Genomic DNA, 13,947 nt, shown 5'->3' on the forward strand with positions numbered 1-13,947 from the left:
AGCCTGAACTGACTGTGTGTAGTGTGAAGTCCTGTGTGCCAGTTCTGGTGATACCCTGAACTGCTCAGCCCCCTTAGCAGGTTAGCAGTTGCTGCTTGTTTTAGATTGGTGCCATATGTTGTTTCAGGCTTTCCTTGCTTGTTAGTATGAACTTGTTAATACTGTTTTATGTTGGAGTTTTTTGGTGTGTCTGTTTTTTAATTGCAGTTATAAACCTGAAATAAGGAAGAAGTGGCAATGTCTTCTGAGGTGTCAGAGTATACCATTGGGGGAGTGAAGATCATTTTCCCTTGCAAGGCTTACCCTTCACAGCTGGCTATGATGAATGCTGTAAGCAGGACTTATGTGAACATTTTCCAGTACCTATCAGCATTTAGAAACCAAACTTTAAATTCAGAGCCTCCAATAGCATGTGAATTTCACTTGTGACATAACTTATTCTTCTCTCTGCTGTGCAATCATATCTGGCCTATGACAGGGGAATGCTGAAGTGGGTTTATGAACATTTATGCTGAGAAACAAGTTGTGTGTTTACAATGTAATACATCTGCTTGTTTAACTAGATCTACTGTAGTAGAAACGTTATAGAAGGAGGGACAGATTTAGCAAAACATCTGTCCTTGGAGGACTTTGTAAAATTCATCATGGCACCAATGAAATGTTTTTAAACAGTCTTAAGCACAATTTTTTCTTCTATGACAGAAATGGTTTGTTTCTCTGACAGATGTTTTCAATATTTGGTAGTCTAAAGAAAGCAAGGTAGCCCCATCAGGTATTGCTGTTAGCAGGGAACTGCGTTACACTCCCTGTAAGTGAACCTTTGAAGTTCCTCTGGAGAGAAATACAGCCAAGGCTTGTGAACCCCTTGTTATTACTAAAGGGGGCTGGGGTGTGGTTTTGCTTTTCTTTCCTTTTTTTTTTTCCCCCCAAGACAGTAGGTATCCCCAGATATCTTCTATTTGTAGAACTTCTAGGTTAATTAAAGAGATCCTCTTTGCTTTGTTTTGTTTTTTTTTCCTAATAATCTATTTTTGTTCTTGTTTTTCTGATAGATTGTAAAGGGCTTAAATAACAAACAGCACTGTTTGTTGGAGAGCCCTACTGGAAGTGGCAAAAGTTTGGCATTGCTTTGTTCTGCATTATCATGGCAGCAGTCTCTGTATGGTAAGTTGTCTTAGTGTCTGCCCAATTTTTAGTACCAAAATATATTCTAATGAATTGTTGTTGTTGTTGTTTATTGGCCTTTAAACATTTGGTTTCATTAATCTAACCAGGTCTTTCTCCACTATTATACACATTGCTCTGCTGGAAACATAAACCAGGAAGAGGCAGGAATACTAAGATAGATTTAGCTATCTACATAAGGGAATTATAAGGCATATATATAAGGGAGTTACATGGCATATATGTATGACGTATGTATAAGGGATTTATATACCATATGAGGGAACTATATGGCAGTTGGAGATTTGAAAGAAAGCATTTGTGGATTGTAGCTGTGCAGACTGCCTTGAAAAGGAAGAATATTTCTAATTTCTGCAGGTTGTTGCAGTTCTGTGCACTGTACTTGTTTAAAGGGTGAGTGCAGCTTGTTCAGCCTGCATAGAGGCACGAGTTTTATAACTAGTAGCTCAACAAAAGCTTTTGTCTTAACTGATTTGAAAATCCAGTTCTCCTGTGTAGTTTTGAGTGGTTTTTAATGAAGACAGATGACTGTGTCCCTTAGAGAAGCCACTGCTTACATCATCATGTGAAAAGGAAAACAGAAAGGCAGAGAGCTCACCGCCATGTCGCTGCACATGCCATTCCCAACCCAAGGGCAACGAGGCTGCACCATGCCTGAACCCTGCTGCTTCTTGCTCTTTTAACAATCATGAACCAGGAAGTTCCACAAAACCTGGAAGCCCACTAACAAACACAGGTAACTTCATACAGAGATAGCTAAAAATTTCTTCTGGAAGTAAAATACTTAGCCTAGTGATGCCTTTTTTTGGTTTTGCCTTCAATTCCGGGACCATCTTTTACCATTAGCATGATTCTGCTTTGAGGAAAATCTATATGGGAATGGTTAAAGGGTCTGGAAATGTCTATTGCTGTTTCTTCCATCACATGTATTTATAGTCAGTTGTATTTTTAAAATGTTGCCCTTATTTAATGCATGCCTGTTAGTGGACATGCTTTTATTTTTGATTACAGAATGTAAGGAAAAAGAAACACTAGCTTCAAAGCTATCTGCCAAGAAGAGGTCATCTCTGTGTGATGAAGAGAATGATGATTTTCAAGTAGACAGGAAAAGGATTCGTCCTCTAGAAACTGAGCAGCAGGTGAGCAAAGTTTATTGGCAGGGAAATAACCCAGGTGTAGCTCAACAAAACTGTCAAATACCAGACAACATTTGAGAGAAGGGCGTAGAGAGCAGGTGTCACGTCACAGGCATAGCTTAGATTGACAGGCTTTTGTTTGTTTTATTGTTACCTGTTACAAGGCAGTTATTGTTGCAGCACTGAGTTGTTCATAATACTGTTTCTTCAATCACATCTGCTTATTTAGACACTTAATATCCCCAAAATACATTTATCCCCAGCTGACCTGTAATATGAAATCCAAGTCTGAGATGCTAGAGTCAAAAATGCTCTTACAATCACGTATTAGAAACACAAATACTACTGTGGATGTGTCAGAGTTCTGCTCTGTGTTCTGTCAATCTTCCCCATCTCTGGCCTAATGTGGAGTGTGATATTTCTGTGCTGATTTCATTTGTGTCATCACCAATATCACAGGACTCGGTACTCCTGTTCAGATATGCTCTGTAAGCAGCTTTTGAATTGCTGTAGAGTATTGTTCAGAGGGTTGCTCTTGTTAAAGGTTTGGGTTTTTTTTAGATCAGTGAGACAGGAATTTATTTCTTGTTTTAGTTATGGAAGTTTTCTGCTTATATCTTTCTAGTCTTTTGTAGCAGTGGGAAATTAGATAAGAATTAGAAAAGCTCAGCAATAATAACACATTTTTGTTGTGGCTGTTATTGAATTTTGTAATTAAAACATTCTAGCTTTTCCCAAATGACTTTTGTGTGGCTTTGATTTGGTTAAACTTAACAAATATTACCTGTGTTACCGAAAGACTCAGTGGAGAACTTGAAGCAAAGTCTCTGACTGCTGCTGGGAGCACATAGCTCTGTCCAGTGCATTTGATCACAGAGCTCTTTTTCCCTAACAGGTTAGAAAACGTCATTGCTTAGCAAAAGGAGTGCAGCTAGTTGATGCTTTAGAAGTTTATAACCAGAGAAGAAATGGAGAGCTGGTTGTTCACCCTGAAAAAAGCTTGAAAACCACTCCTTTTTCTCCCAAAGCAGTAAGTAATTATGTGATATCTTTTACAGCAGAACTGTTTGTTCAAGAGCAATTAAAACAAACCAACCAAAAACTTTGAAGTGATGTTACCCAAAATGCAGTTTTGGAAAGCTCTGTAGATTTTGAGTGTAGTTTGAAATGCCTTGTGCCACTGAGCTGCAGCTGGTAGTTTGAAATCCAAAGGCCAGCAGAGTGTGCTGTTGATTTTCTAATAAAAAGGCCTTCCTTCCTTGACTGGGAATGTTGCTTTGGTACTTTGTTGTGGGTATCTGAAAAATGTGCTTGTAGAAATTTCATGTAGTTAAGAAAGCTGAGAACTTTTAGTATATATCAGCTAAATACTAAATAATAGTGAGTCAGAGCTTGAGTAGTTGAGCTGTATGTGTGTATGCTGTGCATGGATCTGGCTGATAGCAGAGTATACTGTTCAGAGTTTAAACACAATCTTGTTTACTACTTCTTTAGAAAGAAGTAGCCTAGAAAGAAATGAAAGTGTTCATTTCTGTTGAAGTTTCTTTTCAAGAATGAAAGACTAAGGTATTATTTTCCAGTGATGAACTTTTACATTAGCAGACAGAGAACTTATCTGGTACCAAGAAACAACTGCAGGAAGTAAGGCCTTATTTATCATTAGTAGTTTTGCAGCTTTAACCACATTAAGACAGCTTAGGCTGTAAGGTTTAAAAATGCTTTTCCAGTGTAGCTCATGAAATAGTCAGCTGAGGTTTTGCGTAACACTTATCATAATGGACTGTGTGTTTAGGATGATAAAATGGCATAATTAAAATATTTTCCTGATCAATGAGATAACCCTGCAATTGATGAAGTTGTGATTTACTCTGTTCACTCCTATGCTTCAAGAAAACTTACTTCCTTGTGAAGTCTTTCTTTTATAGCCCAAGAGAGAGGAGGAGTTGGTGGTTGTAGGAACCATGAGAGATACTGCCCAGTGTAGATGTAGTGGGTGAGAATTTGCTCTCCAAGGTGACAGCCTGTGCTTAGCTGCTTTCATTCCAGAGCCTGGGAATCCATTTCTGTCCTTCTGCTGTTAATTCTTGCAAGAGAGGGCAGTTCTGGTGTGAGTTTAGATGAGAAATTATACCCTTAGGGTACTCTCTTGATTACTTCTGTCAAAGCATACGGTCTGAGAAACTGGGGCAGCTGGGTTAAGGAATCCCCATTTATACTAGGTAAAAAAAGTAAACAGTAAATGGAGAGTAGTGTAACAAACACTTGGGGTATCAAAAACCAACTGTGAAAAGAATCTGTCTTAATGTGCTAGCCCATTGCAGTTTAACATATTGCTTACAACCTTCACAATGGAGTTTGAGTGACTTCTGTTACACATTCCAGGAGACTGGCAGCCTGTTACAATCAGGGTCTGGACTCCAGAATGGGCTAATTTACCACGATGGGATGAAGAAAGTTGTGGATTTGTATTACACGCTCTCACCTGACACCGTATCTGATCCTTTTCCTGCTGATTGACATTTTGAATGAGCTCTTTGAAGCAAGTTCCAGCTTAATTAAAACGTTTGCTTGGTTAGCAGTGATCTGTGAAAGCCTGTGATAAATATTGAACTGGGTTCACCTGCTGGTTACTGAGAGAGGATAAACAGCTGCTTTGTGTGCTTGAATGAAGAGGCTGCAGCAGCAGCAGAATACTGTGCTTTTGAGAGCTCATAAAGGAATAGCTGAAAAGCTCTGCTAATGCCACTGCTGATATCTTACTAGATTGTGCTTGTGTGATATTTCACACAAGAGGTATTCACTGCAGTATCATTCGGATGCCTTTGTAACTGGGAAATGTAGATGAAGATATGAAGAACTCCTCTTACCTCTTTGTGTTTCAAAGATCATAGCCTCAGTGTTTGTTTAGCTCTTTTACACGTAGGACAGGTTGGTGGACTTGATTATTCCTTTTTTAATCAGACTTCCACGTTTGTGCTGTATAAATATTGATGTGATAGACTGTTTTATCTGCCCCATGACAGAGGTGAAAACAAGCTGGATTAGCCTAAGGTCCATATAGCCTGGTATCTGATCTCTCCAGCATCTATTACTGGATGTTTCTGATTAAATACTGCAGAAAGTAGAGGAGTATCTTTTTTCTCCCTCTTCCAAATGAAAATCTCTATCCCAGCTGAAAACAGGTTTAGTTCTGAAGCCAGAAGGTATTATGAAATAGTTTTGATTATTTCTGCTCAGCCTCCCCCCAGTTCTTTCATAAATAAATTGAAACATTTTCTAAGTTTATTGTAGCTTAATCAACATCTCTCTGTTGTGAGTCTAAAAATGTGTACTTTGAGGCAACAGTGCTGTGGAAACTGCCACACTGGAGTTACCACTCTTCAGCTGCAGAGGGTTCCTTTTCCTTTTGCTGTAGCAGTGGGAGATTACCACCATGTCACAGTTTGCTGTGTGATACCCACAGTAAATTCGTGGATTTGTAGAATGGTTTGGGTTGGAAGGGATCTTGGAGTTCATCCAGTTCCAACCCCTCTGCCGTGGGCAGGGACACCTTCCATTAGAACTTGTTCTTTGCTTACTGTGGGCAGATCTCCCTTTTCCCACTCTCCACCTGTGTCTTCTGTAGCTTAGGAGGTACAGCTGGAGCCCTTGCCAGTGAGCACTGAGGCAAAGTAACTGTTGAGCCTTCTCAGTATCTGTTGTCACCAGCTCTCCATTCTCCTTTTGGAGAAGCCCCACATCTTCCCTAGTTGCCTGAAGAAATTCTTCTTATTCCCCTTTATGTCCTTAGCCAAGTTTAGTTCTATCTGCACTCCCCGGGGGTGATTTTGATAGAATTACAGAACCAAACCCAGTTTGGTTATAACAAAACTTAAGCTGGCCAAACCATTTTCTAAAGGCTGATGAAGAATCCAAGTGCAAATTGACACACTCAAATAACGTGCAAATAAACTGCAGAACTCAACTTTTAAACCATTTTCTTTAAGTTTCTCTATCAAAAAGGACCTTCTTAAAAGCTTTTATTTATGTATTTATTTATTTGGGGTCTAGTGGTGCCTGTGGCTTTCAGAAATGTTATGACTACAGCAGGCAGTTTTATACTCTTACTGCTTCCTATAAAATCAGTCTGAGTTTATGAGTTTCTCAATGTTGATTTAAAAAAAAAAAAGGGGGGGGGGGTAAGAAAACCAACAAAAACTTTTCATAGTTCAAGGTGCATTTTAAAACTGGACTAGTGGTCTAAGTGCTTCTTAAAGCCAGAGTTATACCAACTTCAAACCTTTTGAAGAAAATCTTTTAAGGCCACCAGTAAAATACTTTAATTTGTTAGCCTTTCACATGAGAACATTTCTAACTCTTTTCATAAAATAGAAATATGTACTTTTTTAAAAAGAAAATCCACCATAGCAGATCCCTCTGCTCATGTTTATGTGTATATTTATTTGAACTGCACTTTCCTTTGCACAATCACTACTTCATTTATCTCAATATTTTCCTACCGCTTTCTTTTGGCATTAGCAGTGAAGCATTAGTGTTGCACTGTCATCTTGGAATCCTCTGTCTTCTTTTTACCTCTGAAAACACAATCTGACTTCAATTAAAATTAAAAGATCAACCTGTTTTTAAAGGCCCTCCACTGTCACTGCTTCAGTTCTATTAATTGTTAGCATGGAAATGTGGTTTTTGTTATTTTAAAGAGCAAAACGGAGCAGAGATGATAGAAATATCAAGGTCCAATTTGCATTGCTGTTTTCTGTGCAAGTCCAACCCGGGGTATTGCCACGTATGTAACATATACCATATGTCAGCTGTTTCCTGCTTGGCTGTTGACAAGAGCCCCATTCATAACTCTTCTTTTTATCCTTTCAGTGAATAAGTAATTATTCAATATAGAAGGCAGGATATTTGGAACTGGCTATTTAATGTGGCAGCACACCGTAATGAAATCTGCTGTTACTGGCAACCTGAGAGGGGAATGTAACAATTCCAGCGTGGGTGTAACTTTAGCTGCTTTGAGGGCCTGTTTATTTGGCACATCAGTGAAGCTTTTATCCCAGTGAGTGACAGCTCCAGACGGGTTACATTTAGAAGCCTTCTCTCATGTATTGTAATACGTAATGGCGGACAAGGCTGAGTGGGACCAAGGGTAACACGAACTTGCTTCTCCTCAGAGCAGAGGCTGAAAGACAGCTTGAGCCCCAGGACTGTGGTGCAACACACAGCATGACATAGCATTTGTTTATAATGGCTAATCTTACTGATTACAGTGAAAAGGCAGGGAGGAGTAGTATGTTGTTACTTGCTCTCTCACCTGAAAACTAAATACAAACAATTTTGCACTAGGAAAATTATTCTTTTATGGGAGGTGGCCATGGTAACTCCCGAGTTGTTTACTGTGTCTTGTCACACTAGTATTACCATTTCATGACTGTTGTTCCAGTGCTTCAGATTATGAAAGATGAGTGTTCTTAGGAAGAAAAAATAATGTGTTTTCACAAATATCTCACAGGATTAGGTTCTGCTTAGAATTATTCCCTAGGAGTTTTTAATTCTCATAGTTACCAGATGGTCTTTGACTCTAATGGGATGGCAAACATTTTTTCTGATGGAATCTGCATGCTATAGTCTGTTTTGTCTGCAAACAGATTTTATTACTCTGCCTAGATTTCTTCTGCTTGCTTTAAGGGAAAAAATGTTCTCAATATTTTATTTAGATGTCCAGTCCCAAAGTTTCCTCACTGAAATTGTTGGGCACTTGTCCTTCCTTATACTGAAGCTAAAATGTGAGAAGTTTATTTTCTCTATTCACCTGTGGAAATACTCCCCTGGAATAATGATTCTTTCTATGATTTGGTTACGATAAAGTTGTACCTAGTGATTGCTAGAAGCTGAAGATTTTCAGTGAGGACATGGTGTGTATGCTTCAACATCTTGAAACCTTTTGCAGGTTGACAGGGCAGCCTGGTGATGAACAGCCCGTCTCAAGCTGCCCTAGAGGGCAATCACTAAGCAGACCCTATGCAGATTTAACATGTTCACCTTACAGTGGGATTTGGTTTTACTTTTTTTCGTAATTTTGTTTTTGCAGTCTTCTGGCCCTTGCACTGAGTGTTCCTGCTCTTCTGGAAAAGAAACTGATAAAGATACTGGTAGCAAAAAGAAGAAAGAAAATGGAGAGAAGTTGTTTGTGCCCAAAATATTTTTTGGCACACGAACTCACAAGCAAATATCCCAAATTACCAGAGAGCTGAAGAGAACAGCGTATTCCACTGTCTCCATGACAATTCTTTCCAGCAGGGATTATACCTGTATTCATCCAACAGTGTCTAGCAGTGGCAGTAACAGGAATGAAATGTGTGTTGAATTGCTGGAAGGCAAACATGTGAGTAATTTTGGTTTATAAAATGAGCGTTGATTTAAACGCAGGAAAATGAAAGGGGGTCGAAGAGCTGGAATGAATGATGAGGGTTTTACTGCTTTATCTTATGCTGATTAAATACCTCTTGGTAATTTGGGTTAAATGAAATATTGATTGTTAGAACATGTTGATCATGGTACCAATACTGAAAAAAATTCTGATGGTAGGAATAATCTTTCTGACTGCAGGGTTAACATTCTTAGTAAGACTGACATTAGCTTTAGTTTTGGGGATGACGAAGAAAGAACTGTCCTGCCCGTTACAGGAACATGGATTTGTCTGTTTTCTTTCTGATGTGATGGGTTTTTCATTTTTGTCTGACACAGAAAGGAGCTTTAAGAAATTTTTCTAGGAGATAATGTCAAATGCTTGTAACAGCTTGGAGGGTCTAATCTTACTTTCTCCCTGATTTTTCATAGCCACTAACTCTCTGCGCTTCTTTGCTTTTAGGGCAAGTCCTGTCTTTACTATCATGGTGCTCATAAACTTGGTGAACACCATGCTCTACAGTCTGCGCATCGGGTGTATCAAGCTTGGGACATTGAAGATCTAGTGAGCCTGGGAAAGAAGCTTCGTGCCTGTCCATATTTTGCAGCCAGAGAACTCATGGTGGGCGCAGATATTGTGTTTTGTCCTTATAACTATCTCCTCGACCCACAGATACGGGAGAGCGTAAGTAAGAAGAGATTGCAACAACTGGACTTAGAGGGAAGTTAAAAACATAATATTCAGTGGCTACAGTCAACCAAAATCCCATTTATGTCTGAAATATTATCTTCAAAACTTCTGCTTTAAAGATTTTTTCCTGTCTTTTTTCCTTTTATTTCCTATGTGAACATTCCTGTATTCCAAGTCACACTTCCACTGATCTCATACTCTAGCTGATCAGTCACATGTAGGTTTTTTTTCAATCATTGGAAAAGAAACCTTTGCAAGCTTCACAATTGTTCAATTGTTTATAATAGGTTCACATTATATTTACCCAGGCTGAGATAAGGTGGGTTTGGTTTTTTTTTTTCTCCCCTGCCCCTGGTTATTTTGTAGGTTACAGAAACTAGACAAAAAAGCAGAAAATTTTGTGTTGTTTGCACTGTGATGTAGAATGTGAACTTGGCAGGATCCTGTTAAGTACTGTTTCTCATTAATGTCTTTCAGTCTGTTTTACTAGATAACATTTTTCTTTTTTAGATGGATATTAACCTAAAAGACCAAGTAGTCATTTTGGATGAAGCTCATAACATCGAGGATTGTGCTCGGGAGTCGGTGAGCTACAGTGTTACAGAAAGTCAGTTAAGAGCTGCTCGAGAAGAGCTAGATTTCATGGTCAATAACAACATCAGACAGAAGGATCATGAGCCCTTACGGGCTGTGTGCTGCTCTTTGACAAAGTAAGGCAACTCTTTTTCATTCCATTGTGTTAATCACTATTTAAAAAAATGGATTCTGCTTCCTTTTGCTGATGCAATTTGCTGTTTACTGCATGAGGTAAAACACGACAGAGGTACGCTTCAAACTGTGTAGCTATCTGATTTTTGTTCGTTTGAGGAATCCAGAGGGTGTTGAGCTATTTGAGATGAGTGTAGAGGAGAAGATAGTAAGAGCTAAAAAGAAGGTAAACCCCAGAAACTGTGGAGACAGAACTGGAAAGGGAAAATGCGAGCAGAAGTTGAGAATCATGAGAGGGGATGGAATAGAGCAATTGGTCTGGGATCAGAAACTCATGAAGGAGGGAAAGAAACAATAGGTCAAGGTCAAGGGCAAAAGTATTTTGCATGGGGTAGAAACAAAAGAAAATTGAAACCATGTCAGAAGAGTGTCACCACCAGAAAATTCAGAATTTGGTTTCTTTTGAGGGCTATAGAGACTGAAAGAGTTTGGAAAGGCACTGCTAAAGAAACGCTGAACAGCAAAGTCAGCACAAGAAAAGTGACTAATGATGCAGGGGGCTTGGAAGGGAACAGAACTCTGATTCAGTGCCTGTCAAATCATCATTTTGTTGCATTAGTAAGTGGTCAAATAGACTTGGGAGGACACTACAGCAAGTAGTTGACTGTTTTCCCTATCCTCTCAATTCTGGCAGTTGATGTTCATATCACAGAGACAAGTGACTTTATCTTTTTTTGCTAATTCTCCTACCTTGGATATTTCAAATGTTACATTTTAGTAAAAGATGAGAACAACATGGCTGAAGATTTGATTGCCTCAAGCTTTTTAACCTTATCAGAAAAGCTAGGGTTGATTGTCTTGGCAAATCTGCCAACAGCAAGAAAAGCAGTTGTTGGGAAGAAAAATACTGGGTGTAAATGGCCAGTAATTGGTAAAATTGTGACATGGCTTTGCCAAATGCATGGCAAATCCTGTTTCAGTTATAAACATCCTGTGCCCTCATTCCAGAAAGCACTTAGGCATGGGCTTAGTGCCACAGAGGTGCTAAGATGGCCTTTCTAAGGAATTCAAAGATACAGGGAGAGAGGTGTGCTGGTAAACTTCTCTGAGATGCTGATTTACCTGGGCAAATGACTAACTTCAGTGGAGAAGTTGTGTCAATTGTGGGATTTTCTTGTAGGGAGGGAAGGAGCAAAGCTACCTTCAGGAATTGAAGGCATGTCTGTAACATTTGTTCCATCTTTTGATTAAAATAGTGCATGCACCAATTTTTACTTTAAAACCTTAGCTATTGTTCTGGCAGCCAATGTAATCTAATTTATGCTTACTGCTTTACTCTTAAATTAAATGAAGAGGTATTTCAAGTAAGTGTTTTAATGCTAGATCTAAACAGACAAAATTTCTTCTAGCACTTGCTTTTCTGGTGGTATTTTAGTAGTAGGGAGTTGTGTTAAGTTTTTATTTGCATTTACAGCATTACCATTTCAAAGGTATGTGATGGTGTTTGAAGTTCAGAACAGGGAAACAGAAGTTTTACATTTCCTGAAATGTTTTATCCATCATAAATCTGTTTTATTTCTGTCTTAGTGGCCTTTTCCTAATTTTAGTTCCAGGGCTTTTTGATGTTACATTTGAGGAAATGGGGCAGAGTACTACACTGGTGAGGTTCTGCCTGTGTTAGTGATCATCATTCCTTTGTAAGATAAAGCAAAGTAGAGCCAAAGAAGTGATTGCCGTGGCAGCATTTTTTATTTGCATTTAACCTCTCAAAAGGAAAGGGTTTTTTTTTAATTGTCCCATTGATCAGATTATTTGCAGCAACAGGGTAGGAAATCTGGAACTGAAACAGTCACTTGAGTTGATAATGATTAGCTGATTTTACAGATCAATATTTGGAGGGGTTGTAGAAATGACAGCTGTCTTTCTGATGCCTCCTGCTGGCTGATGGAGCAGACAGCTTCGGCATTTCCTGAGAGGGAGGAAGCATGCCTGCTTGTCTAGACAGAGGGCAGGTCCTGTCATACTGCAGGGATGATAGAAGACACATTCAGCTAGAAAGATTTTTAGCTTTGCCACGAGTGAGATGCTCTGCCTGTTTAGATTGTGGTTTGAGAAACTCCTGTCACATTTTGTATTGTCAGTACAACTCCAACTCTTCTCAAATTGTAGCAGAGTTATGAATACCTGTAGGTAGATTAAAATACACAGCTTTTATTGCTCTGCCTTCCCTTACTGTGTACTAATATTGAAAGAATTCATTCCATGCCTCAGGTTTTGTTCTTAATAGGAAAGTCTGCAGTTGACAGGGATGAGAAACCAACTTGTAGCAGTAAAAGTACAGTAGAAATCCCTCTGAAGTGAGCCCAACTTGTTACATCATAAGAACAATTGATATTTGAATCCTTTATTGTAAAGATATTCTGTGATGATAAATGTAAATGTATAAGGACAAGTTCTCCTCTCACTTGAATGAGCTGCATCAAGAGCAGCTGCATAGAAGTTAGTTCAGCAGTGAAAACCTGGCAGGAGGAAAAGCAGAATCTCTCTACTTAGATCTAGTAAAATATTTCTCATCCCCACAGAAGTCTGGTGCAGTGTTTGAGATTTGGTTTCTACCTGTAAAGCTGAAATTAGATCTGATTTATCTCTTTTTACAGCTGGTTACAGGATAGCTCCAGTCAGCTGGTAGAAAGAGGGTATGAAACTGCCTGTAAAGTTTGGAGTGGAAAAGAAATGCTCAACCATTTGCATGAGATGGGAATAACTGGCATTACTTTTCCCATTTTACAGGTAATGTTGTGTGCTGTAGAAACAAGTGTCCATAAGTGAAATTCTAACAGATCTTGTAATTTACTGCAACACTGAGAACCTGTCTGAAAATGATACCTGATGAAAACCAGGAGTGATCTGCTTGAGCTACTGGAATTTGTAGAGAATCAATGGTTTAAAGGATATACTTGATTATGTGCAATGATTTAAATTGAACTGCTGAGTCAGTGATAGTTTTGTCTGCATTGTTATTGACTGCTGAAATGTGTTTACTCTTCTGTGTGATCTGGTATAGGTGATCCTGCTCCGGCAGGGGGGTTGGACTAGATGATCTTTAGAGGTCCTTTTTAGACCTTAACATTCTGTGATTCTATTTTCATGTTTATCCCTCCTGTCTGTGTAAGTCAAGGGTGTTAAAAACACTGCTTTTCCTTTCCCCTTCTGTCTTCAGTCTGGTTTTATTGGTACTTTAGGTGAGCTTTGAAAACCATGTGCTGATAATCTTGTATCTGTTCTAGCTTTGTTTTTGAGAAGGTACTTTAGAATGCTCTTCATGTGGAATTTGTTTGCCTCTTACAGAAACATCTTACTACTGTCCTGCAGAAAGAAGAAAAAGTCTCAGCTTTTGGTAGAGAGGAACTTATTGAGATCCCAGTTGTGAGCCCTGCCACTCAGATTGTGCTGAAGGGGCTATTCATGGTTCTTCTCTGTCTTTTTAAAGATAAAAGCAGGTCAGTGCAAACACAGCCTGAGCCATGGGGGGTGGGAAATCCAGCTGCTTGCCAAACTGTCTCTTGCATTTTTGAACACCTCAGTTATGGTATCACAGTATCACCAAGGTTGGAAGAGACCTCAAAGATCATCAAGTCCAGCCTGTCACCACAGACCTCATGACTAGACCATGGCACTAAGTGCCACGTCTGGCTTCTCAGCAAAACTACCACTTCAGAAAGTTTTGGAAAAATCCATTTGTGGAGAGATTTTAAATACCTTTTTTTGTTTGTTTGTTTTCATACATAAACAAATTCAAATATTGAAGAGATTTATTTGGAG

General features: G+C 39.0%; 1 protein-coding gene across 1 annotated transcript in view; it reads left to right on the forward strand.

Annotated features, from left to right (window-relative positions):
• The first annotated feature begins 231 nt into the window (after positions 1-231).
• The window catches only part of BRIP1 (BRCA1 interacting helicase 1), a 57,458-nt gene continuing 43,742 nt past the window's right edge, over positions 232-13,947 (forward strand). The window contains exons 1-10 of the mRNA XM_054166504.1: positions 232-330; positions 1,053-1,164; positions 1,727-1,921; positions 2,197-2,324; positions 3,217-3,351; positions 8,410-8,703; positions 9,190-9,411; positions 9,928-10,127; positions 12,783-12,915; positions 13,474-13,625. Coding sequence (XP_054022479.1) covers positions 238-330; positions 1,053-1,164; positions 1,727-1,921; positions 2,197-2,324; positions 3,217-3,351; positions 8,410-8,703; positions 9,190-9,411; positions 9,928-10,127; positions 12,783-12,915; positions 13,474-13,625 — 1,664 coding nt within the window. The 5' untranslated portion in view covers positions 232-237. The remainder of the gene's footprint in view (positions 331-1,052; positions 1,165-1,726; positions 1,922-2,196; positions 2,325-3,216; positions 3,352-8,409; positions 8,704-9,189; positions 9,412-9,927; positions 10,128-12,782; positions 12,916-13,473; positions 13,626-13,947) is intronic.

This window comes from Dryobates pubescens, chromosome 13 (genome assembly GCF_014839835.1).
Source record: "Dryobates pubescens isolate bDryPub1 chromosome 13, bDryPub1.pri, whole genome shotgun sequence".
Classification (NCBI taxonomy): domain Eukaryota; kingdom Metazoa; phylum Chordata; class Aves; order Piciformes; family Picidae; genus Dryobates; species Dryobates pubescens.